Genomic DNA, 27,585 nt, shown 5'->3' with positions numbered 1-27,585 from the left:
ACGCTGTGCAGTCCCCAAGTGCTGAGCGTGGTTGTTTCCTTTGTGGCCCAGGTGCAAAGGCCCCCAGGTCCCTATGTGTCTGTGCAGGCGGTGGGGGTCCTGTTCATGGTTAGAAGGTGTATGGCTCCCGGGGCACGGGGACCGCAGCCCTATGTTCTGAAGGGCCTCGGCAGGTGGCCCTCTGTGTCCCAGATGCCGAGGGGCCAGGCGTGGGCTAGTGGTGTGTGGGCCCCTACCTTCTGGTGCTTGGCTCCCCGGATGTGGGCGGCATAGGCCTCAGCCCCGGTGCAGGACACAGCACACAGGCCACAGTGCAGCTGTGCCTGCGCCCCGCATGGGCTGCCGTTGGGCTGCAGGCCCGTCCTCTGGGCCGCCTCCTTCTTCCTGTGCTTCTGTCCTTCCAGATGATCCCGGTAGGTCTACCGTGAGGAGGAAGAGGTGGCCTGAGCTGGCATCCCAGCAGGCACTACCCCTTCCCCAGCAGGCCGTGGCCATAGCTGGTGGGACCCCAGTGGGTAATGTGACAGAAGCCCCTGTCCCCATCCTACCACCCTCTGGCGCCCGAGAGGAGCAAGTGTCCCTTTAGAAAACTCAGAAGCTGGGACCAAAATACATCATTGTGGTTTCTTCTTTCCTAAAATAAGCCCTTTCTTAAGAGAGCACCATCTAACAATCAAAGAATCACAGGTTCAGCTTGGGCGGGGGCTTCTCCCAATCGGGAATCGCTGCCCAGATGGCGCTAGGCCCACTTGCTTTTTAGAAAACTGATGTGCGGAGTGCTCCACGTGGGACACACTGCCGTGGTTCTCAGTCCACGTGCCCGGGACTGCTGCGCCCAGAATATCTGATGGCCCGGCCCTCAGCCCTCATGGGAGCCCAGCTGGTTCCTGCAGCCCCGAGGAGGCAAGCCGCACGGCCCCTCACCTCACGTGCCCCCTGACCCCCTACACTTTGACCCCCTACACTTTGCAGGCCAGCCCCTGCAGCAGAGAATGTCCGCAGAAGAAATGGTACCACTAGGTTCTAGGGGAAACAAACAGGAGGTAGAGAGGAGGCAGGGCACAGGGTGGGAGGGGGACACCCTGCTCCATGCTCTCTGGAACTTCAGAATCCCCAAACTGGTTAGAATGTCACTTAGCCAACAGGGCGCACATGGTGCCCTCACAATTAGGGCAGGGCTGTGCAGAGAGCCTGCAGGAGGAGCCCCCAACCCCGCCAGGGCATCGTCTCATGCAGGAGGACTAGGTTAGAGGGGCTGCTCCTGCTCCTTCTTGTTCCTCCGATTGCTGGGTGTGCTGGGGAGGAACGGGGCGGGTTCCAGCCGGAGCTACCCCAGGCCTCGCCTGGTCTCCGCACGAGCTGGGTCACGTGGCTCAGTGGAGCTTGGGACGCCTGTCTCCGTGGCTGGCTCTGGCTCCAAGCTCCTGGAGGGATGGTCCCCCTCGGCCTCAACTCTCCCTCTGCCACCCAGGGGTGGGGTTTGGCTTCATGTCACATGCTCAGAGCTCCACACACAGGCAGAGGGAGACCGTGTCCCCCAGACGGCTGGGCTCACTCGTGAACATGTCACATGTGTTACGAGGACGAAGGGCAGGAGCATTATAAGAAAGAGGTGTGTCAAGCCAGGTGGGGGCCACGCCTGTCACCCCAGCTGCTCAGGAGGCTGAGGTAGGAGGGTCCCAAGTTGGAGGCCAGCCTGGGCAATTCCGAGAGACTCTGTCTCCAAGCCAAACAAACAGGGCTGGGGTGCGGCTCAGTGGTGGGGCCCTCTGGGTTCAAGCCCCAGGACCAGAAGAAAAGGAAGGAAGAGACAGACAGGGAAGGGGGAGGTGGAGAGAGGGGGATGTCAGGACGCCAAGGGGCTCTGGTGGAGCCCACACCCTGCCCCTGGTCCCCTGGTGGCCTGGGAGGTGTAGCCTCCTACGGGAGACTACAGCAGAAAGTGCCGTCTCTCTCACTTAGACAACTAGGGGACGCAGAAGTGCTGCCATCCGGGGCCCTGGCGCCCTAGGGACCATGCTTTCTGGAACTTCAGAATCCCCAAACTGGTGAGGATGTCACTCCGCTCCCCTGTGCTTCCCCTCCACGGTGGACAGCAGGCCCAGGCTGCGAGACACAGGAACCTGATGGCCCTGTCACAGTGAGGGAGGGACATGGGTAGGAGACAGCAGCAAGGGAAGCCGTGGAGCTGGCAACATGCCCCAAGCTCCTGGAGGGATGGTCTCATGCGGGTGGTGACGTGAGCACAGAAACGCACACGGGGACAAGTGGAAGCGGAACTCCTGAGTCGGGGCGCTGCACAGATGCTGGGGTGAGGGCTGGGGCGTCGCTGCGGGCTTTGTGAGATGCGTCAGAGCAGCGGGAGCCAGGCGCGCACCGCCACGTGGAGCGAGCGTGCTGAGCGCTGGCTGAGGAGCACTGGCTCTCCGGGCCTCTCCTGTGTGCCAGGTGCCACGCGGGGGTGGCCAGCCGCACCCCGACCCCGCAGGCTGGTCCTGCGCTGCCCCTTCCCGTGCACCCTGAGCCTCACAGAGGCACACTGCGTGCCCCCGGCCAGCCCGCCACGGTTTCACCGTTTTGCTCTATTGGAGATGGAAGCCAGGCGTGGGGTGCGCCAGGCAGGCCTTCCCAAGGGCGCGTGCGCGCGATGTAGGGGTGCGCTTCAGGGGTTCTGTCCCAGACTCTGACAGAGCGCGGGAACCCAGTGGGGTCAGAGCCTCTGGGAAGAGCCCCAACAAGGAAGGGGCGGGCGGGTGAGTGGGGCCTGCGCTGGCCCCCAGCACGTGCCCTCAGCTGCATCCCTGGGGCCTGAGGAACCTTCTGGGGGCTTCTCTCGCATCTCCAGAGCCTGATTAGGACTCCACTCCCCTGCACGCCCCTGCGCTCCCTTCACAGTATGAAACATGGAACAAAATCAGGCTGCGTGCCCTGCCAAGACGGAGCCTGAGGTCTGATTCTTTCCAGGGAAAGAGGCCACAGTCTCCCTGGGTGACTTCTGAGTGTTGAGACCACAATCTCGCTGCCGTGTGACAGGGAAATCCTCCCCTTCTCTCACACATTCATGCACAGGAGCACACAGGCACACGCACAGGTCTTCATACCCATGCACGCCTACACAAAAGCACACACAGGCACCCACGTGTGTCTACATGGGCACACACCCCAGGCCTCTGTGTCTGCCTGTGGCTCTGCTTGTCCCCCAGCAAAGGGATGCCACCCCTATCCACGCTGGAAGCCACACCTGTGCACCACTGGCTGCACCTCCCCTCCTGGGACAGCAGAGAGCCCCGGGATCAGGACTGGGCCTCTGCGTCAGCTGGCAGCACTGTGCCCGGCTCCCACTTCTCCCACCAGATGCCAGCAGGCCCGTGCTGAGGCGATGCCAAGGCACGCTTTACGGTGCACGGTTCCCAGCAGACCTGTCAGCAGGCAGTGGCCCTGCCCTGTGCCCACCCTCGACAGGGCAGAGGCTGACCTGGGGTCCCGCACAGCTGATCCTGCAGGTGTCGCAGTAGTGGAGCTGGGGCTGCCTGGGGCCCACCTTGGGCCTCGGTGGCCTGCTGGGAAACTTCTCAGGGAAGCTGCCAGCGGAGCTGTCTCTAGGGCTGCTTCCTGGGCCACCCCATGGGACTGAGCCCACCGGTGCAGACGGCGGCGGGGAAGGCTGCCGGGGTGGCAGTGGCTGCAGCTGCTGAGAAGGCCCCGAGGGGGGCGAGGGCTGTGTCTGGGGGGGCGGCGGAGGGTAGTAAGCGCTGGCTGCTGAGTACACACACGCCCCGTAGCTCGGGTGGCTCGGTCCTGAGAGGGAGAAAAACGAGAGGGGGAGGGGCGATCCCAACAGAGTTGATCACAGGGACAGAGGGACAGGCAGTCTGGGTAAATGGGGACAGGGGACCTGAACTAGGGTGCAAATGGAGGCCTGGCTCTAGTCGCTCAGGGTCATGGGGCAGGTGTTGCCTGAGGACGGGGGCAGGTTGGTGGCTCTGCTCCGGCTATTGCTGCCGGTTGTGGGGCTGAGGTTGGCTTTGCCCACCCCTGTGCTCCTGTGGCCTCCGCGGGTCCCAAGAGGTCAGGCCCATCTCCCACCACCCTCTCCCAGAGGCACAGTCGTGGGGGCCTGCCGGGTGCTGCTGACTGGAGCTCACTGGCAGTTGAAACCAGAGCCAGCCCTGGCAGTGACCTGGCAATGACATGCCCGAGGCCCTGGCCCACCATGGCCTCCAGCTCTGGCTCCCCCTCTGGTGCTGGGTAGAGAAGGGCCGTACACACCCCACCTCATCCCGTGTCTCCCCGACAGAACTCGCCCCTCCATCCCGCAAAGTGCCCCCGAAAAAGCCATCAGCTCTCTGCCCTGCCCTCTTCACAGGCCTAGCCGCCCGCTGAGACTGGGGCCTATGTGACAAGCAGGGGACACCCCCTGGTCTCCCAGAAGGTTGCAGGTGGAACCTCGTGAATCCCGCCTGTGTGCCAATCGCCTGTCCTGCCCCTGGGCCCTGCACACCCACCTGGCTGGCACAGCGAGTCCGAAGCCTCAGGCCCAGGCTGATGGGCAGCAGCCTCGTAGTGCTGTCTGTCCTCGTAGCTCCTGGTGGCCGTCGACTGTCCATAGCTGTAAGTGTCCTGCGTGAGGGTTTCCACGGGAGAGAGGGGGAGCAGCTCAGGGCCTGGGCTGGGAAGGCTCCCCACAGGCCCCAGCTCAGTCACTCACTCCCCGAGCCCCCCGCCCCATGACAAGCCCTGGTAGAGGAACTGGGGACACAGCGCAGACAGAGGTGGACGCAGCGGCCCTAGTGGAGCTGATGCTAGTGACCAAGAGTTGCCTGTGATTTTCAGTAGGCTACTGGGAGGCGGGCAGTTTTGGAGGGAGATGTCCCAGGCCTTGGTGAGGAGTAGGGAGAGGGACAAAGACAGTGGCTTGATGGGTGCCATGCTGGGTCTCTGGTGCCTGTGATGCCATTCACTGATGTGGACGGGGATGAGGTGGGGGCAGGAGCTGGAGGCAGGAAGGGTCACAGCACTGCAGGAGAGCTGGGAACGCCTAGTGGAGACGGCGGCCTGATGGCAGGTCCCAAGCTGCAGATCCAGGAGGAGGGGCTGTGGGCGGGGAGGGCACTGGAGCAGGCCCTCGTGGGCAGCCACTGTCCCCAGGAGCTCCTCGGGTACAGCTTCCACGATGGAGGGGACTGCCCCCCTTGGGAGGGAACTGTAATTCAACGGCCTTCCCACACCTCACAGACAGTGCTAGAAAGAAAGGTGACCATACAAGGCCCACAGGACAGGGTCCGAAGGGAGTCCACCACACTCATCCATGCCACACGACGTCTCCCGCCACGTTGGCAGTGGGGTACCTGATAGGTGGGTGCAGAGGTGGGCCCGGGGACAGGCTCCTGGGGCTGGTTGTTGTAACCAAGGTCCTGGCCAGAGTGGGGCTGGTAGCAGCCATACCCTGCGGGGGCTCCAGGGCTGGGCGGCTGGGCTGCCGGGGCGAAGGCCAGGTTCACAGAGGGGTCCATCCCTGGAGCCGGCTGCACGGAGTAACTGGCCCCGGAGGCCGGGAGAGGAAAGGCTGGGGGCGGCTGGGTGCTGGAATCACAAAAGCCCGAGCTGATCAGACGCAGTTCTCAGCGCGCCTGAGCCGGACGTGGAACTCCAGCAACCCAACTCACTGCGGCCAACCCGAGCGGGACACCTTCTGAGTCTGCCAGCGCCTCTGAGCTTCCTGGGGCCCAGGCACAGTTTCAAGTTCCCTTCAACCATCTCAACAACCCCGAGGGGAACCAGGGCAGGGTTCGTGGCCATTGGGACCAAACCCATTCTGCTGCTTCCCGGGTGAGCCCCTGGTGAGGCTCGTCTTTAAGCCCAACATCAGTGTCCTCCCAAGACAGCTGACTTCACGGTATAGATGCCACCTGATGCCCAAGTGGCTGCAGCCGATAAAACCAAGTGGAAGATGACCGTGACCTGGAATTGCATCTAGCACAGCCCTCTCCTAGATTCCACCACCGAGCGCCAGCCTGCGAGGGCGAGATTGCCCCGCACAGAGCTGGAATTAGGGTGGAGAATCCGACCTGTGTGATCTGTGAGCACCGCACACAAAGTGAGAGTGGAACGGCTGCGCAGGGTGCCGTCACCGGGCTGCAAGGCAGACCCGACTGGATCACCCTAAATTGGGGGCCATCTGGCTTAACAGAGCAGGTCACCACCTGGTTGTTAAGATGCAGAAGGTCCCTTAGCACCAAGGACTGTTCCTGTGTGAGAACCGGCTTCCGGTGAGCCCCCATCCACGTCACCTGGCTCCCCACAGAGAGGACAGCACTGTCCGCCCTGCAGTCACCAGGAGCCCCTCCAAGGAGGAGGGTGGGGGGCTCCCATCTCGAAGAGAAGCCAGCACAGGTGCTGTTTCGAGCCCAGCACTCTTTGCTCTGTGTCACCCACCAGGGGAGGCGTGGAAGTGGAGGGGCCTTCACCAGGGAAAGGGATGAGGAGAGATTTTAACCCTCGCCACACAGATCACAGGAGACGGCGCGCAGAGCCTGCAGGCAGGTGGCAAGGTGAGAGGAATTTGGGGGCAAACAAAGGATCGCACCATCCCTTGGTGTCCACAGGGAGCAGGTTCCAAGACCTCGCAGACACCAAAACTTGGGTGCTACGGGGCATGCCATCTGCACAGGACCTGCCGCAGGGTCCTATGGACCTTAGACCATCTCTAGGTGACTCCTAACACCTGCCACAAAGTTGTGACACTCTATGGTTCAGGGAAAACATAAGAAGGTCTCTGTGTCAGTGACACAGTTGTGTCGAGTCAGCTGTTGGCCTGGGCTGACTCAGCCGGGGCAGGAAGGCCACGAGGGAGACGGCTGGAACGGGCCTGGGGCTTCCACCAGGAGCAGGGGAGCAGAGCCTCCCGCCCACAGGGCCTGCCGTTCTCTGGGGTGCACAGCGCTGCCTGCCCCGCGGCCCCACCCCCCACAGCCTCTCTCTGTCCTCCAGCAGCCAGGGGTCCCTCCAAGCCCACCCTTTCCGCGTCTTCCCCCTGCTCAAGGCCCTCCCAACCCTTTCAGCATTGCCCCCGCCTGCGGGTGGCTGCTCAGATGTCCCCTCTAGACCAGGTCTTCCCAGACAGATCCCCATCCCTGCCATTCTGTCCCTCTGGCTTCATGGCTCGCAGCAGGTGCCAGACTGCTGGGCCTTCAGGTTGCTGGATGCGGGCAGGCGGGGGGGGGGCTTGTTGGCTGCTTCTCTGGAGCCCCCTGAAGCGCTCTCTGGCCCCAGGTGCTCCTGCTGGCTCCCGACCCTGCCCAAGAGCAGAGTGAATTGTGCCAGAGGCCACACACTCCCCGGATGGTGCCCCCAAGGGAGGTCTTCATCTCTCCAAGGAGCGCCTGGCAGCTACAGAGAAACAGACCCTCAGATTTTGACTCCTGTGCCTAATGGTGGCCACCCAGGCCACTGCAGACACCTACCAAGGAGCACCTGCTCTGTGGCTACCGCAGCTCAAGCTGGGGAGACCCTGCCCCCATGTGGGGCTCTGGGATGCCTTTGGGGCTCAGGGCCCTGCTGCCCACCCCTGGGGCGGCTCTCCGAGGCCTGAGGCCTGCAAAGGCAGGAAGTGCCGGACTGCAGAGTCGAAGTGCTGGGCCCGCCCACCCCGAGGTTCCAGGCGGGTGCGTGGGTCACAGCACTGCTGGGCAGCTAGGGACACTGCAGCACAAAAACTCATGATGCTCCCACACTGCAGGTCTGGTGTGCCCAGGTGAGGCAGAAGGCACTTCACGAGGCAGCCAGAGGGCCCTGGGCCCTGGGATCACAACTGACCTCTGAGAAGCACGGAAGAATATGCAACTCAGTGTTTCAGAACCCAAGGAACTTTAATAATTTTGATTTAACAATTTGATCCTCATTAAATTATTATTTTTTAAATTTTTTTTTTAGTTGTAGATAGACACAATATATTTATTTATTTATTTTTTAATGTGGCGCTGAGGATCAAATCCAGTGCCTCACGCATGTCAGGTAAGTGCTCAACCACTGAGCTACAACCCCAGCCCCTGATCCTCATTAAATTATAATTTCTGTACCGTCTTTAAAAATAACAACTGCTGGGGCTGGGGATGTGGCTCAAGCGGTAGCGCGCTCACCTGGCATGCGTGGGGCGCTGGGTTCGATCCTCAGCACTACTTAAAATTAAAATAAAAAGATGTTGTGTTGACCGAAAAACTAAAAAATAAATATTAAAAAGTTCTCTCTGTCTCTCTCGCTTTAAAAAAATAAAATAAAATAACAACTGCTGGGCACGGTGACGCACGCTTGTAACCCCAGTGGCTCTGAAGGCTGAGGCAGGATTGCGAGTTCAAAGCCACCTTCAGCAACGGTGAGGCGCTAAGCAACTCAGGGAGACCCTGTCTCTAAATAAAATTAAAAAAGGGCTGGGATGTGCCTCAGTGGTCAAGTGCTCCTGAGTTCAATCTCCAGTAACCACCCACCAAAAAATTAAAAATAAAAATAAGAGCTTTATTGAGATCTAATTCACACCGACACAATTCAGCCATTTAAAGTGTAAAGTGTGATGGCTTTGGTACATCTGGGAAGTTGTGCAACCTTCACCACATTAATTTTAGAACATTTTCATCACCCCAAGAAGCAGCCCATGGGAATGGAAAGTGCCAGCACTATGGAAAATGCCCAGCGGCTCTCTAAGGGCTGGACAGACTGCCCAGGTGAGCTAGCAGCTCCTGCCCAGGTGTCATCCCAAAGCAAGGGGGACATGGATGTACAGCCATGTCGATAGCAGTGTGATTGACAGCAGCCAAAACACAGAAGCAGCCCTAGTGGCTGCCAGCTGCACAGAGAAACTACGGCTCAGGGCTCTTAGATTAATCCAGGAAGCAAAGGGAGCCACCGGGCCCCGTGACAGGATGTGAGCTGTTTTAGGAGCTGCGGACAGACCTGTGCCCCTCCAGAGTCAGACAGACCCCGAGCCCTGAGCCCAGGGCGATGGTATTTGGAGATGTGCTCTTTAAAGAGCTGATAAAGAGTGCCTGAGGCCACAGGCTGGGGTCTGGCCCCACAGGCCTGGAGAAGGCACACGGCAAAAAGGCCACGCGAGCCACACAGGAAGGAGACTGCGTGGTGTGGAGCTGGAGTTGGAGACTGGGTCCCAGTGGTGCCCTAGGGAGGTGGAGAGGCTTTAAGAAGTGAGCTGGTAGGGGTGGCAGGACTGGGATGTGCCTTAGAAGGGGTTGGTGACCCCCGCCCCTTCTTCCTTTTTTTTTTTAATTGCCTCACATGTGCCAGGGCGATGGTCCACCACAGCCAAATCTCCAGACCCCCTTCTTTTGCTCCCTGGCTCATGAGGTAAGCGGGTCTGCTGTCGTAAGTTCCCTCCATGATGTGCCTCTTGCCACACACCTAAAAGCCAGGGGCCCCCATCATGACCGAAACCTCTGCAACTACAGCGGAAAGAAACCTGCACTCTTTTTAAGTTAATTATGTCAGGTATGTCGTCACAGTGACGGAGAGCAAGCGGCCACCATCTGCAAGCCAAGAAGAGGCCGTGGGACAAACCCGCCCTGCCCACACTTTGATCTTGGACTGCAGCCTCCAGGACTGCAGGAAATAAAGGTCTGCTGTTGAAGCCACCCACTCTGCAGGATTTTGTCACAGAGGCCCCAGCTGACTAAGACTGCCATGACCAGGCTGCTGAAGTGAGAAGTGAAAGGCCAGGGCTGCAGGACCCTCGGGAGACACCCTGGGGCCAAGCTGAAGGGAGTGGGAGAGAGCCAACAGGTCACAGTCAGAGCCCGCCCCCAGGCAGCCAGGGCTGAGACGCCCACCACAGGCCGGGACAGCCAAGTGTCAGGAGCGCTGGTGGTGACGAGGCAGTGATGGAGACCCAAAAAGGGAACTCTTGGCCCACCTCATGTTGAGTAACCGTCAAGCGCAGCGAAGCCGCCCGCTGCCTGCGGGCCACCTGGGGTCACTGCCTCTCTCTGAGAGCTCTGCCCAGGGGGCCCAGGCAGGAAGGGAGAGGAGAGTGGAAGGGCAAGGGGCTCGTCCCGTGGCTGCTGGTTCGTGGCGCTTGTTTCTTTACTAAAACTGCGGGCCCCAGGTAAGAGAGCTTTTCCATCTTTGAAAGGTCGGCAAGAGTCAAAGGGTGTGCTTTCATGACAGCGGGTGGCCTGAGGAGCACACTTCAGCATCTGAACCCGACGCTGGCCCAGCGCTCGGCAGCCCATTCACTGTGCTGCTGCAGCTCAAGCTGGCCACGGTGGCCAGCGAGGCCTGTGGTCCCTGCTGCTCCAGCCTCTGCAGGCAGCCTGGGGGGGGGCTCAGGCGGCAGCTGCCAGATGGGCCATGGTGGCTCTCCTCCTCCAGGGGCCAGGTTGGGTCATTCACATGCTGGGTACTCCAGGGGGGACGCAGGCCAGGCCCCTGGAGGCCCAGGCTCAGGAAGGGCACAGTCACTTCTGCTGCAGTCTGCCAGCCCCAGGAGGGCATGAGGACGCCTGGACGCAGGCCGTGAGATCCGAGGAGTCGCAGGGAGGCCTGGCGGGGCAGCAGCAGCCAGTCCTCCACGCCGCCGTGCTTCAGCTGGGCAGGAAATCAGGGTTCAGCCCTGTGGCTGCCAGGCCCAGGACCTCAGAGCAGGAGTGTCACAGGGAAATCCTGCCCTAGGACCCTGGGCCATGTCTGGGGACACATGTGGCTGTCATGACTGGGAGCTCCTGGCTGCAGGGCCAAGGCAGGGAGGCTGGCCTGGCCTGGTGTGCAGAGCTGCCGCGGAGGCACTTGGAAGGGGAGGGCAGGACACGGGAGCGTGGGTGGGACAGGCTGAGGGCCTAGGCCTGGGGAGGAACAGGCCCGGAAGCCTCCACCTCCTCAGCTTCCCACAGCAGAGTCACGCTGACCTTCGCTCCCTTCTTGCAGTTCCTTGGCTTTTTCCTGGGTCCCCTGAGGAATCCGAGGGCTGCGAGCTCTGGCCGTGCCCCTTCCTTGCCAAAGGCACTGGCCCCATGGATTTGCCCAGGGTCACCTTGGTTTGAGCCTGAGTAGAAAGGCCCTGTCACTAGGGCAGATCCAGCAGCACCTGCCCAGGCTAGGCAACAAATTTTATAGTAAACACATTTTGCCAGCAGAGAAGGAGGACGAGGAGGAGGAGGAGCCGTGATGGCATGAAGAAGAGGAACCCAGTCTACCCACTGTGCAGGGTGAACCAGGCCCAGTGGGTGAGGCTGTGTCTGCAGGGCTGGGGAGGGACAGGACACTGCTCATGACATGGGTTTTCCTTTAAGATGACAGAACGTTCTGGAGTTAGAGGCGATGGGTGATAACCCCATGAATGTCAGAAAGCCACTGTTCCTGCACTTTAGAAGGGTGGACTGTGCAGTGAGTTATGTCTCAAGAAAGCTATTTTTGAAAGTATCTTTTGGGGGAAGAGGAAGCTCTGGGGGACGCTACTGTCGCCTGGTGTGCGTGGAGAGTGTGACAACAAATCCACCGTCATGAGCCATGAGAACACACGAATAAAAAATGTGGGAAAATACTCGTGAAAAGGACAGTCGTCTACATTCATAATTTTTTAAAAGGCACTTCGTATAAAGTCTTCAGTTCTAACTAATTATTGTTTTGGAAGTTTTAAAACATTAAAGTAGGCGGGTGTGGTGGCCTCACTGTAATCCCAACAGCTCAGGAACTGAGGCAGGAGGATTGTCAGCCTCAAAGCCAGCCTCAGCAAACGTGAGGCACTAAACAACTCAGTGAGGCCCTGTCTCCAAATACCATATAAAGTAGGGCTGGGGATGTGGCTCAAGGGAAGTACCCCTGAGTTCAATCCTTGGCATAGAAAAAAAAAATTAAACGAATTTGTAATGAGTCAGGGAAGCAGGTGTCTGGGCATCAGGGCTTAGCCCTTGTCCGTCTAAGGCCAAGGCCCCGGTCACCCAATGAGGACGCAGAACTGGGGGATTTCTATCAGCATAAAGATCTGATGCCGCAGCTAGGCCTGGACTGTACCCAGAGGCCATGTGTTGCAGGCCTGGCCCAAGGAGGTGCAGCTGGGAGATGGAGGAGCCTGAGAGCTGGGTTTGGTGGGAGGCCTCGGACCATGGACTATGAGATGCTCTCTGTGTTCCCTGGCCACTACGAGAATGGTCTGGGGCACCACGGGCTCCTTGCAAGCTGTGCCCCTCACCACAGGCCCAGAGCAGCTGGCCTGCCCACCACGGCCTGCCACCTCCAAAACTGAGCAAAACCCCCGTCCTCTTTAAGCTGGCCATCAGGTATTTGTTAGTGACAGGAAGGAAGGTGACACACCATGCAAGGCACTCAGGGAAGATGAGAGAAAGCAAGGAAACACAAAATAAGCACGAGATTCAGTGGGACAGGAAGAAGCCCGCGTGGGGCGAGGGAAGGGCTCCTGACCTCGCTGGGCACAGCGCCTCCTACAGGGTGGACTGCTGGCTGCTGTTTTAACCCTCAGCCTCGCATCAACAACTGTTTGCATGTGAAGAACAGAAGGAGAGTGGAGGGAGCCACCTGGGGCCAGCTAGAGGAGATGCCATCCAGACCCTGAAGGAGCCCGAGGGCTCGGGAACTGTAAGGTGACTCTGCTTTTGCTGGTGGCGCTTGAGAGCAGTCTGTGTGAGATCTGATGGGAAGGGAGAGAAGCCCTGGCAGCAGTGGTGGGCACGACCAGTCCAGGGACATGTGCTGGCCGCTGCCCGGCCAGATGCAAAGGTGCCGCTGCACAGGCAGAACTGCACCAAGGCTGGAGGTGGGCAGCTGGCCTGCTGCAGGAGAAGCGCAGAGCCGGAGAGGCCAGAGGAAACGGGTCGCCTCAGGGGCAGCCGCAGCCTGCAGCCTCCACTCCGAGCCACCTGGGGAGCTCCATGCAGAGCAGGGCGACAAGGGACTGGGACGGGGCAGGGGCAGAAGCAGAAGCAAAGAGCCCCAGAGGGGGCCAGGGCAGCCCAGCACAGGAGGGGCGAGAGGGAGAGGAAACAGGGCCAGGTGGTGCCCAGGCTTGTGGTCCTGCCACAGGGGGTGGAGTGATGGGGCCACAGCCCAAGGGATGCCCGGCTCCAGCAGGGGAAGAGGTGGGAAGACCTGCCCACACCCTGGTTTTACCTCAGAGAGACCCATTTGGATTTCTTTTTTTTGGGGGGGGGGGGACAGGGGGGTACCGGGGATTGAACTCAGGGCCCTCGACCACTGAGCCACTCCCCAGCCCTATTTTGTATATTACTTAGAGACAGGGTCTCACTGAGCTGCTTAGTGCCTCACCATTGCTGAGGCTGAGGCTGGCTTTGAACTCACAATCCTCCTGTTTCAGCCTCCAGAGCCGCTGGGATTATAGGTGCATCATTGCACCCGGCTCCATTTTGGATGTCTGAGCCCCTGAATGTGTGGCTATTTGTTACAGCAGCCACAGGAGACTTATATGGAGGCAGGAAGCCTATCAGGGCAGTAGGTCCCTGGAGCCCAAAGGACTAGGGTGCGTGTGCCCAAAAGGCCAGCCCTGCACTGGTGGCCTAAGTGGCTTATGGAAGAAGAGCGCTTGGGGCCTGAGGTGGGGCTGGCCACTCCTGCACAGGGCACACATTCCCAGAGCTGCAGGCCACGTGATCGGCTGTGCATCTGCTCTCACCCTTTTGACAACCATATAAAGTTGAAGCTCGGGACTGGGCCTGGGCTGAGCTGGACATAGGAGTGCATGGCCAAGACCAAGGGCACCAGCTGTGAACACAGAGCCAGTGAGGGTGGCTGCCGGAACACTTCTGGAGAGATGCCCTGGGGACAATCTCCAAGGTCTGAGGGGAGGGTGGTGACACTGAGTCAGAGTCAGACACCCAGAGAGCCAAAGCTGGGGACTCAGGAAGGTGCAGGCACAGTCAGGAAGTCACAAGGAAGAGCAGGGAGACCCTTAACCCCTGCCTGGTACAGGCAGGGGCAGGAGGGTGTTGGGGAGAGGGTGTCCATGAAGGTGGTGCCCACGGGAAAGCCCACCTCCCTGTGGTAGTCATGTTTTATTTTCTGCATCTCATGGTGCTTGGCTGACCAGGGAGAGGCCCCTCTGGGGCTGGTGGCTCTCTAGAGATGGCAAAGGGTTTGCTGGCAGCACAGCTTCCATCTGCAAACCAGTCCCTCTGCCTGGGGCACAAGGAGCCCACTGAGTCACCAGGGACAGTGTCTCAGTCACTGTGCACACCTCCAACAGACCACAGCCTGGGGACTTGTAAAGCACAGAGGTTTATTGCTCACAGTTCTGGGGACTGGAGGCCAAGGTCAAGGCATGGAGCTGACAGAGGCTGATGAGGGCTTCTCTGCTGTGGCCTCACCCGGGGGAGGAGGCAGTGCTCCCGGGCCAGCTGCTGGCCTGAGGCTCAAGGCCCACATGCAGGGGAGCCTCAGGGTCTCTGCACCTCTTCAAATGATCAGACTGTGACGTGACCCCTCCTCAGGCACTGTAAGAAACCCTCCTGTGATGCTGGCTTCCCGCATAACACTAGTCCATAGAGCAACACTGCAGGTGCAAGAAGGGATGGGAGGGTTGACGACACCAGTGGTTCTGGTGTGCGCCAAGAGGATTTGGGGCCGAGGCACTGTGGGGAGCATGGTCAGCAGAGGGTGTGGAATCTGGAGTGGCCTGCAGGGCCTTGGGCTGGCCATACTCTTTCTTGCCTCCGTTTACTCACCTGTGAAATAGGAATCGCTGATCTGGCGCTGGGACAGTGAGACCACTGAAGGAGGACTCTGTGCCCCTGGGCCAGCTTGGGGCTGGTGCACTGTGTGTCCAGGGTGGCCAGAGCTGCCCGGGTAAAGCACTGCTGGGACTCAAGACTCACTGTGAAACCGGCCAGCCTTTAAATAGTGGCTGCCCGCTCACACACAGCTGGTGTGAGAGCAAACAGCTTGTGAGGCCCAGGAACTGGCGACATCGCAGCTTCGCCCTGTAAAGCTGCCCTCGGTCCACGAGCAGGTCTCCTGCTGCTGCTGCTGCTGCTGGAACCACCTGTTGCTCAGAGACAGCCGCCCGGTACTGCAGTGCTACTGCCCGCTGTCTCCATGACAGCAGTGCCTGGGCTGGGGACCAACCTGGGGGTGGGAGCTCAGGCAGGAAGCTGGACATGCTCCGGCCACCACTGGTGGAGGAAAACCGGTATTTTAGCCCAACTCCATTGATGCCCGCTCTCCCTTCCTCCCTGGGCTTCTGTCCTTGGGCCCTGGGCGGTGGTCTCTGGGTGGCTCTTTGCTCTGAATGTTTGCTGGGGCAGAGGGAGGGCACGCATTCCAGGTTAGATTTAGAACACAAAGGCGGCAAGACAGTTTCGCTCACAGTTCACTGAATTCCTGGGGACATCGAGGTCCTGAGGATGGACGGGCTCATCCAGAGACGTCCAGGTCCCCCACCCGGCCTCTCTCCTGACAGGCTCTTACTTGTTCTCAAGGGACCAAGATCCTGAGGGAAGAACAGGCATCAAAATGCAGTGTGGAACCCAAGGTCAAGGCCAGTGGTGGGATGCCCAGGGACCATCAGGAAGGAGGACAGTGGCAAATGATGATTCTGCTGGATATGGCTTCCAAAGAACACCTCAGTGGGAGCACACGGAAACAGAGAAGACAGAGTCCAAGACATGAAAACCCAAAGGAAGAGATTCTCCCAGAATCCCAGGGCTGAGCCACCTCAGTGATTCTTGCTTTGAGGAGGCTCTTAACTTGGGGACACAGCTCTTCCGCTGCTGGCCTCTCTAGCACCCTCCTCCTAGGGCCCCCCAGTGGTGAGAGGCCAGCACAGGCAGCCGGAGACCTGGGCATCAAGCCCACCCATCTTTCAGCACTGCTGAGGGAAACCCTGGCTCCTGCAAGCTGAGCTTGGAAGGTAGCAGCTCAGGGTGCAAGGCTGGAGGCCAAGGTCAAGTGCAGCACGAGCGAGGCCCCACGGTCGCTGCCCAGGGGGCCTCAGGTCTGCTTTATTGGCAGTGAGGTTGCGTTCTACAGCCCAGGCGCTATTTGACTGTACTCCTGTTCTCAGGGGCTTTATGTTTGAAACACACCATACACTTTTGTTTCGTTTCTGGTGCTGGGACGGGACCCGGGCCTCAGCGCTTGAGCCGCACCCAGCCTGCCTGTTGGACAGTGTGCTTGCGAGGCTTAGCAGAACTGGCATTTTCTTTTCTTTTACTATGAAAGCCTCATGTGTGTCTCCAGGTGGAACCCCCACTACAAACCCAGATGCCCCTGGAAAACATGCTGACGCACTACAGAGATCTCGAGTTGTTCCGAGGTAACAGAGGCTTTACCACCCGCCCCGTCTGCAACCGACTTGAAGCTGCGGTCAGAATCCAGCTCCACACCAGGGCCAGCTCGGCCCCTTGGGACAGAGCCCCGTCCACATTCTGGGGCTGTGCCCAAGCCTCTCAGGGGGCCAGGCTGTGTCTGGCAGCAGCCCCTGGGTTTCTCTTCCATCCTGCTAAAGGAAGGTGCCCCACAGGGTGGCCCTGTGGTGGTCCGTCAGTCACGCACTGTGGAGCGAGGCTCCCTGACACTGCTGGCTGGGCAGGAGGGAGGGCGCAGGCGTGGCCGAGGACAGGCAGGTGAAGAGCTCCAGCCGAGCCATTCAACAAAGTGATGCCTTTCAACTGCTGCGGACACCAGACATCTGGACATCTCGGGAGCGTGAGGGGGTCAGGTGTGGCTTCATTGCTCTCCTGCCTGCGGGGGGTGGGAAACCTCCTGGGGAGCAGCAGCAGCAGCTCTGCGGCCCCCCAAGCACGGAACCTCTGCTGTGGGAAGGAAGTGACAAGCCAAGCCGGCCACCAGGGCACCTATGAGGAAGCTCCACAGAGAGGACAGTGGCCCTAGAAGCAACCACTGCATTCAAAATCAAAGCTAGTTGATGGCCTTCCAGAACATTCAGCCCAGGCACCGGAGGCTGGGATCAGCTTTGCTCCAGGAGCAACCATCCAAGGGGCCGACTTGTGCAACAGGACCGACTGTCCAAGGTACAGAAGCCGACAGAGCCGGAGGAAGCCTCTCCAGTCTCAGCCAGCAGGGACAAAGAGCTGCCCTGGGGCACGGTCAACAGAACAGCAGAGGAAGCAAGTGCCAGACGCCCAAGTCGCCTTAGCAGGGAAGCTGCCAGGGAAAGCACCCACCAAAACCAACACCTCGGCTGAGGGTCCACCCAAGAGAAGACCACAGGACACCGCCCGGAGCAAAGAGCAGATAGACGGTGTAGGGTGTGTGACTGGCAGCACTCGTCTGGAGCCCCCGATATCCGGGGACAACCAACAGCCCCTGGTGGGCTGCCAGGGTGGGAACATGGTGCCTCGGGCACCTTGCACCTACCTTAGGGAAGGGAAGCAAGTCGGCGTGGTGGACATGCCTGTCATCCTAGCTACTGGGGAGGCTGAGGCAGGAGGACTGTGAGTTCAAGGCCAGGCTCAGCAACATAGTGAGACCCCAATTTAGAGCATGATGACAACCAAAACTGGCCCAAACCTCAAAACACAAACTAGACATCCTCAGAGCCCTCCCAAGCAACTACAGCGGCAGGAACAGGGTTCTTCCTGTGCCTGTGCTACGCAGGCTCCCTTTATGAGCAGACGGGGCCACAACCCGCCCTGGCCAGCCCCACCTCTGCCAACCCCACCTCCGCCAGCCCAGCCTCCATAAGGCAGACTCCTGAACTCTGCACAGCTCTGCTTGGTGCTGGTCTTTTGGTGTGGGAGGGTTCCACCTAAAAACCAAGTCCTGCCACCTGGTCTCCCACCCCATGTGTGGCTGACTGGCTGAGGTGACCTCTGGCCCCTGTCAGGATGCATTCATGGCAAACACTGATTCCAAGAGTCATGAGAAAATGCTTTTATAGCTGGACACAGTGGCCACGCCTGTCATCCCAGTGACTGGGAGGCTGAGGCAGGAGGGTTGCAAGTTCAAGGACAGCATCAGCAACTTAGCAAGGCCCTGTCTCAAAATAAAAAACAAAAAGGGCTGGGATGTGGCTCAGTGGCAAAGCGCCCCTCAGCACCACACACATGATAATGATGATGATGATGATCATCATCATCATCAGTGGCAGAGTGCTTGCCTAGCATGTGCGAGGCCCTGGTTTCAATCCTCAGCACCATATAAAAATAAAATAAAGGCATTCTGTCCATCTACAACTATAAAAAAATTTAAAAGAAGATTATAAAAATTCAGAAACAGAGAATATGTTTGGGAATTTAAAGGATCTCTTAGGAGTTTACTTTTATCCCAATGTTTAGGAATTTATTTTTGGTTCTAAAATGGATAAAATAAAAATTCAAAATCTATACTTGAAAAGTTTTTTTTTTTTTTTTTTTTGCAGTGCTGAGGATAAAACTCAGGGGTGTGGCACATGCTAGGCAAGCGCTCTATCACTGAGCTACGTCCTCAGCCCTGAAAATTTGTAAATACATTCAATTCACTTGTGATAGGGTCTGAGATAGCATAATTCGGTCATGCAATAAGTCTTCTTAAAAATGTACTTTTTTTTGTCAGTTACAGTAGTCATGCCTGTAATTCCAGCTGCTCAGGAGGATCCCAAGTTCAAGACCAGCCTCAGCAACTTAGCAAGACACTCTCTAAAATAAAATAAAAAAGGGGCTGTCAGTTTAACTCAGTGGTAGGCACCCCTGGGCTCAATCCCAGGACCACAGGTGGGAGTGTGTAAAACGAAGGTAGCCGACTGCGAGATCCCAGTGGGAATTCAACAAAACTGCTCCAGGAGGCAACAGAGCTGGCCTGCCTGCCACTGTCTTGGAGGGAAGCCCAGCATACAGCCCATGCAGCTTTGCACATCTCATAACCCACAAGACTTAAACATAGATGGGGTGTCCCCAGCAGCCCCTGGCCTCACCGCTAAGCAGCACCCCTGAGCTGACAAAAGCATGGCTGGAGTCACACGGGATTATCCTTCATTCTGAATACCTGCAGTCCTAACTGTGAAAAGCACTGAGACTCAAAGCTACATAAAATAATGAAATGATAAGCAATGCCAATGGTAGCCACATGAGAAATCCCAGCTATTTGGGAAACTGAGGGAAGAGGATCACAAGTTCTAGGCCAACCTGGGCAACTTAGGGAAACCCAATCTCAAAATAAACTTTAGCAGGTGCAGATCAGCAGTACAGTGCCTGCATAACATGTCATAACATAACTGGGTTCCGTCCCCAACACCAGTTTAAAAAAAGATAATTAATATCAACAAGTAACTGCAAACACACAGGCAATGCTAACTGACTGACAACTAAAGAACAGTCCAGACCCCAGCCCTATTTGTGGATGACCGTGCAAGGAACAGCCCCATCCAAGGCCGTGGTCATCGGCTTTACAAGCCAAGAAAACCCTCTCAGAGCTCCAAAGGAGTACTGCTGCCTCTGCTGGGGCAAGTCACAACACAGGCACTGTAAATACTATTGTCCAAGGACTGCCGGAGAGTGGGACTCACAACACCTGGGGTCCAGTCAGCTTTCCTATGGCACATTATATAAGAAACACATATTTTAAAAGCAGCTCAAATTTCCAAGACAAAGTGGCTTCCCCCAAAAGAAGAGGGCTGAGGCAACTTAAGATCATTCAAGTAATGTACATAATCTTGCTTCCCACAGTACTTTCAGCTTTAGTTAATATTTACTCTTTTTTTGAAGAATAACCCTCTCGCAGAGACCATTCTAACGACATTGACATTTGGTTGATGACAGTGTCACATTCTTGGCTATGTGTACGTCGCATTGCCGGAGCACCACAGGACAGAAAAGAGCAGCACTAAAATGTGTAAGTCCATTAACGCAAATCAAAACAAAAACACCTGCTGACCTCAGCAGTGACCTATTTTAACAGCGTAAATACTCAGCTGCTCTCCTGGCAGGCCATGCCAATAGCCCAACAATCAAGGGACTGTGCCCATGGGAATGAGGGAGGCACTGGAGAGAGAAGGAAAAGGAAGAGCTGGCGGGCAGGAGGGGCAGTGCTGCCAGGAGCGCACAGCCTCAGCCAGGAGGCTGGCAGAGCCCGAGCCCTGGCCCTCAGACTGCCACTGAGCACAAGGAAAACAGAAGAGAAGAGTGAAAAAGGTTCATCCCAGGAAAACGGCAGCCAAGCACTCTCCCTTGAGAGAACCAGGGCTAGCCAGGCCTGACCGGGGAGCCCTGGGGTGCAGAAAACATCGGGGCATGCTGACTCCCGGGCCTGTTTCCAGGCCCTGACTGGCCTCTCCTTGTAACTCCATAAGAGGGAGCCCACGGGCGCACAGACGCTGGCCCAGGACCAACATTCCACTGTACGGGACCAGAACACTGGCTGGCAGCTCCCAGCAGCTCGGACACTCGTGAACATGTGGCAGAGGCCCCAGGCTCAGGGAACAATTGTCTCTGAGGTGCCCAAGGGCAGTTAACGTGGGTGGTGGGCTCCAAAGGGGCTGTGAAACTGGCCCAAGAGGTTCTACCGGGCTGCCAGTGGGAAACAGGTTGGTACGGGAAAATGACAGGTCAGGGTCCTTTCCGTGGAGCTGCAAGCCCTGGCTGTGTGACTCGGGTGACAGGCAGGGGGCAGCAGAGCTGCAGCAGTGAGAGGCCCTGGAGAACAGGCTGTGGTGTGTTTGTACCCTGAAAGTCGCCCCCAGTAGAACCCTCCTGCCCCCTACCCCCTGCCATCTCTCCTCTGGGCTCCTATCCCCCCCAAACTCCTGGGTCCCCACCTCCCCTAGCTCTTACATACCTAAACACCTCCCCTGGTTTCAATGGCTCAGCTCCCTCTCCCCACTGGCCCCCTTCCCTGCAAACCCAGGTGCCCCACTCCCGCGGGGTCTCAGGACCTCAAGTTTGCTCCTCCCTCAATCGGGTCTCAGCAACCTCCCAACCAAGCGCTGACTTCCTCCTGGCACCCTTCCAGCTGACTTCCAAGACCACCCCAGCCCCAGCCCTGCCTCCGGGGTCTGTCCTCTGCCCCCCTCGGCCTCCGCAGGCACCCTGGAAGGGCCGCCTTCTACCTTCTCCGCAGGGGTCGGTCCTCGCCCCACAGCTGGACTGCTGCCTCCCAGATCCCTTTTTCCTCCTCCACGGCGGGGTCAGCACTGCCCCCCAGGCACCCTTCCACCTCCTCCTCCCCCATCAGGGGTGCCTCGGCCCCCCCACCGGGAGGCCCGTCTGTCCCTCAGGGGTCGTCTGTCCCTCAGGGGTCTGCACCCCCCCACCCGGGAGGCCCGTCCGTCACTCAGGGGTCGTCTGTCCCTCGGGGGTCTGCACCCCCACCTCCCCCACCCGGAGACCCCTCTGTCCCTCAGGGGTCTGCACCCCCCCACCGGGAGGCCCGTCTGTCCCTCAGGGGTCGTCTGTCCCTCGGGGGTCTGCACCCCACCTCCCCCACCGGAGACCCCTCTGTCCCTCAGGGGTCGTCTGTCCCTCAGGGGCCTGCGCCCTCCGCCCCCCCCACCCGGGAGGCCCGTCCGTCACTCAGGGGTCGTCTGTCCCTCGGGGGTCTGCACCCCACCTCCCCCACCGGAGACCCCTCTGTCCCTCAGGGGTCGTCTGTCCCTCAGGGGCCTGCGCCCTCCGCCCCCCCCACCCGGGAGGCCCGTCCGTCACTCAGGGGTCGTCTGTCCCTCGGGGGTCTGCACCCCACCTCCCCCACCGGAGACCCCTCTGTCCCTCAGGGGTCGTCTGTCCCTCAGGGGCCTGCGCCCTCCGCCCCCCCCACCCCGGAGGCCCGTCCGTCACTCAGGGGTCGGCGCCCTCCGCCCTCCCCGCCCGCCCAGATACCTCCCGGGCTCCCCCGGCCGTTGACGGTGCTCCAGCCCCACAGGCCCGAGGACCCTCCCACGTCAGGAGCCCCCTCCTCGCTTCCCTGACGGTCGGCTCCGAGGCCATCTCGGCCGCCGCCCGCCTGGCAGCCCGCCGGCTCCGACCACGCCGCCGCCGCCTCCTCGCCTCGCGGTCCTCCTGGGGCAGGGCCGGCGCGCGCCGCGAGGGAGGGCGGGCCGTTTACCTGGACTGCGGGCCGGCGCCCTGTGCGAAGCCGGAAGAGCTGCTCGCCGCCATCTTGGCGTCTTCCCTGGGCCGGCGGCCGCTGACGTCACCGGCCCGCCCCCTCCTCGGGCCCCGCCTTCCTCTTCCCCAAGCCAGTGAGGGTCTCTGCTCAAGCCCCGCCCACCTCAAGCCCCGCCCCTGCAGCGAGTCACGCCCCTTACTCGGAGCTCCGCCTTGCCTTCAACCACTCAGATAAGCAATTCTCAGCTGAAGCCCCGCCCCATGACAAGCCCCGCCCCTTACTTGGAGCCCCGCATTCCCTTTAACCACTCGGAAGTGAGGGTCTCCTCTCAAGCCCGCCCCTTACCCAGAGCCCCACTCAAAGCATCTGGCCTTCTGACTATGCCATATTACAAGAGGCTTGGAGTAAAAAGTACTTTTGCCAAGGATGGCAGGGGTGTGTTCTTTTGCCCTCCCCCGCCCCCGTATTAAGCAGACACAGGGCTAGTTAATTCTTGGACAGGCACCATGGAAGCCCCGGGTGCCAAAGGAGCCCCACTGGTGATTTAAACGAATGGCATTCTTCCGTGTCTTCATGACCGTATGTGGCCACTAGCAATGGTCTGGCTGGTCTGGCAGGTGTAGCTCTCTCACCATGCCCTGGCCAAAGCCCAGCGAGGTAATTACACATGGCCCCCCTCCAAGGCCCCGCGGTTCTAATTAGGCAATGAAGGCAGCGTCTGCTGTATAAAGGCAGGTCAATCCAGTGTTCTCTCTGGATTGCATAAACCCTGTCTCCTGTCAGGATTTCCAGGACCTGGCTGGTCCACACAACAGCCCTTGGAAGGGGGTACAGTCGGTTCCCACCGCTTTGCTTGTGTAAAGTTGCCGTGGACCTTGAAGTAGTGGCTCCGGGGGACCTTTTCTCAAGGGAAAGGCACCTGGGAGGTCCAGGCTCCTGGTGGCCTTTGTTCACAGCATGTTTGTTGACCATCCATACGTGACCTTGTTCTCTGAGTTTGGCTTACAGTCACCTCCTTTAGCGTGCGCTTTTATTAATTAGCATTGCACTCTCGGCCAGCAGCGTAACTCTTCCTGAACAAAACAAAACTTCTCTGACCACATACTTCCCGTGGGAGGCACGTCGCAGGAGGCACTTCAACACTGGCCGGGGCCAACATAAAGGGCAGGGAGATGGCGAGCCCCTAAAGTCAGAGGCGGTGGCTTCAGCACCGCGGACAGCTCCAAGGCACTGTCCGTGAGAGGAGCTGCCGCTCCACAGAGCGCGGACCATCCAGGCGGGCCGCTCTGCCCCAAATGCCTCTCTCTGTCCTCTGTCCATTAAACTCCTACTCGCTCCTCAGAGCCCAGCGCACATCGCCCCACCCCATCCCACCCCAGGAGATCCTCCCAAGGGCCCTGTCTCTAAATGAATGCGGCTCCTGGGACCTCCTGCCTCTCCTACCTGAGGGGAGTTCTGTGAGACCACAGGCTGGTGTTTCGTGCCCAGCACTGGGCTCCAGGGCTAGCCTGCGTCTCCTTGCCATCAACGCAGTGTCCTTTCTGACAGTCGCACTTCCTCCACCCAGGACCTGGGAAGTCCAGGCCTTGTGCTGAAGGCTCTGGCCCCTTCCTTCCTCACCAGGCTTTCTGGGGGCAAGGTGCCCTTCTGCCTCAGTTTGGAAGGCTGCCGCCTGCTGCAGCGACGGAGGCCCGAGTGTTCCTGGTGTCCACGCTCAGGCATCCTGACTGCACACTGTGGTTGGCACATGGCTCACGTCCCCCAAGGCTTCAAGTGGATTGAAGACTGGGTCCCTAGGGTGGTGCTATTCAGAGGTGCAGAGACCTTGGGAGGTGGAGCCTAGTGGGAGGTGGAGCCTAGTGGGAGGTGGAGCCTAGTGGGAGGTGGAGCCTAGTGGGAGGTCCTTAGGTCATTGGGGACATGCCCTGGAAGGTAGTTCTCTCCAGAGGGCTTCTATGAGAGTTTAGGCGAGGCCCCACCCAGGTCTCTTCTGGCTTCCTGTCCAAGGTGAGACTACTCCCACACACTGTCCCACCATTCCCACCCATTGAGGACCAGAAATGAGCTGATGCAGGCTCCATACCCTGGGACCTCCAAAACTGTGAGCTAAATCATCCCCCACCCCATGTGTGTGTGCGTGTGTGTGTGTGTGTGTGTGTGTGTGCCGGGTTTCTGTTCTCGCGACTAAAAGGCTCACGGGTCACTCTAGTTAAACTGGGCTAACTGGGCTGCATGAAATAACCACACAAGAGACACAAATACCTTTTACTTTGGGGTTGCTGTGATGGCTCCTCTGACCTTAAGGGTCCGCAGAAAGAGAGAGAGCGAGAGCACGCGCTGACCCCTTTTATTGAGGAGAAGCTATTCAAATGAGGCAAGGGGTCAGGTTTCAGGGGGCTGAGTCTATCTTCATGATGTCCACTGTCAGCAGGTTGACTGACACCTGGGTAGGCCACACCCAAGGGCACAGTAAGAGGAGGGGACACACACAAGGCACTTCGAAAACAGGGCAAGGGGTTACATTACAAAGGAACAGGTGAGCATAGCTTCACCCATGGGGCTGTAGCAAGACACACCCATTTCTGTGACCATTCACCCGTAAGGTTGGCCTCCCACATGTGTGTGTGTGTGTGTGTGTACATATGCTTTAGAGATGGAACCCAGGGCCTCATGCATGCTCAGTGCTCTACCAATGAGCTACACACCCAACCTTTTCTCTTTATAAGTTATCTGCTTTAGGCATTTTGTTGTAGTAACACAAAGCCAACTAATACATGGTGGCTCTTGACCACCCTAGTGTCAGGCGCTACCCCCTGGGGGACAGTATATCTGTGAGTGAGATCAAGAGTCCTTCTCCCTGGAGATTCATATTCTAGTAAAAGTGGAACAGAGAATAACCACAGAAACAAAGAAATAATTTCTGAGTGGCAACTTCTGAGAAAAAAATCGTGTTCTTCAATAAGTGAAAGATAGAATTACAGCATGACCCAGAAATCCCCCCCTCGGCACTCCCACGGGAGCGCTGAGAACAGGGACCCAAGCAAGTACTTGTGCCCATGTGTTCATAGCAGCCCCAAAGTGGAACCCATCTCAAGTGTAATCAGCAGATGAACAGATACATAAAATGGGCTCCACCCACACCCAGAGGTCCCTTGGCCACCAGCAGGAGTGAGGTGACACAGCTGCAGCATGGAGGGACCTGAGGACCTCATGCTCAGTGAGAACCAGACACACAAGGCCACAGTGTATGACCCAGTGACAGGAGAGTCCAGGACAGGACAGTCCAGAGATGGGGTGTGGACCTGTGGGTGCGGGAGGAGGCTGCTCGGGGGACGGGCTTCCACTAAGGGTGGTAAACTGTTCTGGATGAGGAAATGGAGGTGGTGCATGACTATCAGTGTATCAATGCCTCTGAGTTGCACCCTACCGAGTGTAAAGTGGTCAATTTTAAGGGCATTTGTTCCCCATTTAAGGAAAAGTGCATTGTACCAAAAAAAAAAAAAAAAAAACTTGGGCCATGGGGTAGGGTGGTGAGTGGGAGGCAGCCTCTCTGAGGAGACAGCTTCTGAACTGACACATGGATAGCATGAACATATGTGAGGGGGGAAGAGCATGTGTAAAGGCCCTGTGGTAGGAGTGAATGCAACGTGTTCCTGCGACACAGAAGACCACCACAGTGATGTAACTAGGAGAGACGGGAGAGAACACAGAAGTCATCTACTTGAGGTCGTGTGCTTCATTTCCTGACAAAATGCCACAGATGGGGGGGTGCTTAAAATGACAGACATCTATTCTCTCCAGAAGTCTGAAATTGGGGTGTCTGCCGGGGTGTCTCCTCCTGGAGTCTCTGGAGGGAATCTATTACCTGCCTCACTCTCTCCAGCAATCCTGGGGTTCCTTGGCTTGTAGATGCCTCACCCTGGTCTCTGCCTCCATCTTTCACTTGGCCTCCCCCCACACACACCTCTCCCTTCTCTTCTAAAGATGCCTGTCATTGGATTTAGAACCCCTCTAATCCCGGATGATCTGCACTCCGCATCCTTAACCTAATTCCATCTGCAAAGACCCTTTTTCCAAATAAGGTCACATGCACAAGTTCCCAGGACTGGGACATACCCGTGTGTCCTGGGGGCCACCATTCAGCCCGTTACAGGGCCCAGGTGGGGGGGCAGCAATTGGAAGAGACACGGACAGAGGTTCCCCCGTCTTCTCACGAGGTCCTGGAGGTGGCACTGGAGGTCCCATTGCCCGGACGGGGGGGACTGAGGCCTGGCGCGGATCCGGGAGCAGGACGGGGCTCAGCCCCACTGTCCCCAGGCTGGCGGCTCCCTCCCGGCTGCGGCTCCCGGGCGCACAACTGCAGGGGGCGCTGCGCCCGCGGCGGCGAGGACCCGGCTCCGGAGCGGTCCCTGCAGGCACAGGCTGTCCGGGTCCCCGCTGGGGTGGGGCCTGCCCCTCCGTCCCTGTCGTCTGCTGCCCCTGTTCCGTCCTCACATCTGTGATGCGCCACCAGACACGAGCGCGGCACCTGCCCCGGCGGCTGCGGAGAGGCCCGTCCCCCGCCAACGGGGAGGAGCCGAGCGGCCGGGCCTGCTCCTCCGCCGCCTGCCCCCGCCCTCCCGCCCCTGCACACAAAGCAGCGGCGGTAACTGTCCCCGAGAAGCCAGCCTCGCCCGCCCGCTGTGCGCCCAGCAAACCCTCGGAGGCAGGCCGCGGGCAGCGATGACAGGGGCCGCGGCCACCGCCCGGCCAGCGGGAGCCCGCTGCTGACCCAGACCCGCTCCACCGCCCTGCACGGAAGAGCTCGGCCGCCGCGTCGCCCAGGGTGACCTTCCCGGGATGCCGAGTCCCCGCCAGCCTCTCCCCGCGAGGCTCTGAAGGCCCGGGGCCAGGAGTGCCGCGCACCGGGAGCGCTCGCCTTTGTTTGCCGGTGACAGGGACAGTGACGGACGAGAGGTGAGTGAGCCTGTCTCCTGCTCCAGCGCCCGGGAGGCGGATGGAGGCATTTGCTGCCGCCCAGCCCCAGGTGGGGCGGATAGAAGGGAGGATGCGGGTCTGCGAGGATGCGCTCTCGCCCATCTCACCCTGGTCGCCCTGTGGCCCAGGCCAGCAAACCTCCCGGACCCGCCGCAGCGGGCAGGTTTGCACCACTGTCAGGACAGCTCAGGGCTTAGGCAGATAAAGGGCTGTCCCCGCTCCTGGGGAGCTCCCTGGGCCTCTGCTGTTTCCTATTTATAACCCCCAGGGGCTCTGCCAGCTGCCGATTTGGGGGGAAAAAGATGTTGTAAGTGTGGCGCCCAGGGCTGGCTGGTGGGGTGGGAGGAAGGAGCCGCTAAAGACAGACGCCTCCTCCTCTTCCCAGCTTGTGCGTGATGGGTTAATAATCGGCTCCGAGCATCCACACTCCTTCCCAGATGCCCGGCACCGTGGCTTTCTTTGCTCTCCCCAATGGGAAGCCGGGACCTGAACAGGAGCTTGTGGGCCACTGGGACCCACCACACCCCATATTTGGCGGATGTGGCCGGTCGGTCCCCAGGGAGCTGAGGTCATTGCCAGCTCGGGGCTGCAGACCCCTTC

At 59.0% G+C, this 27,585-nt stretch overlaps 1 protein-coding gene across 6 annotated transcripts in view; it reads right to left on the bottom strand.

The window, feature by feature from the left end:
* Positions 1-22,096, bottom strand: part of Zfr2 (zinc finger RNA binding protein 2) — a 38,549-nt gene extending 16,453 nt beyond the window's left edge. For all 6 annotated transcript variants that reach the window (XM_027952698.2, XM_027952700.2, XM_071603997.1 and 3 more), the window contains exons 1-5: positions 22,006-22,096; positions 5,349-5,583; positions 4,506-4,620; positions 3,476-3,798; positions 237-419 (exon numbers count right to left, since the gene is read on the bottom strand). In XM_027952698.2, the coding sequence (XP_027808499.2) occupies positions 237-419; positions 3,476-3,798; positions 4,506-4,620; positions 5,349-5,583; positions 22,006-22,058 (909 nt within the window). In that variant the 5' untranslated portion in view covers positions 22,059-22,096. The remainder of the gene's footprint in view (positions 1-236; positions 420-3,475; positions 3,799-4,505; positions 4,621-5,348; positions 5,584-22,005) is intronic.
* Positions 22,097-27,585: the final 5,489 nt, after the last annotated feature.

The sequence above is a fragment of the Marmota flaviventris genome, chromosome 1 (genome assembly GCF_047511675.1).
Source record: "Marmota flaviventris isolate mMarFla1 chromosome 1, mMarFla1.hap1, whole genome shotgun sequence".
NCBI lineage: Eukaryota > Metazoa > Chordata > Mammalia > Rodentia > Sciuridae > Marmota > Marmota flaviventris.
This window is presented reverse-complemented; position numbering and strand designations above follow the sequence as displayed.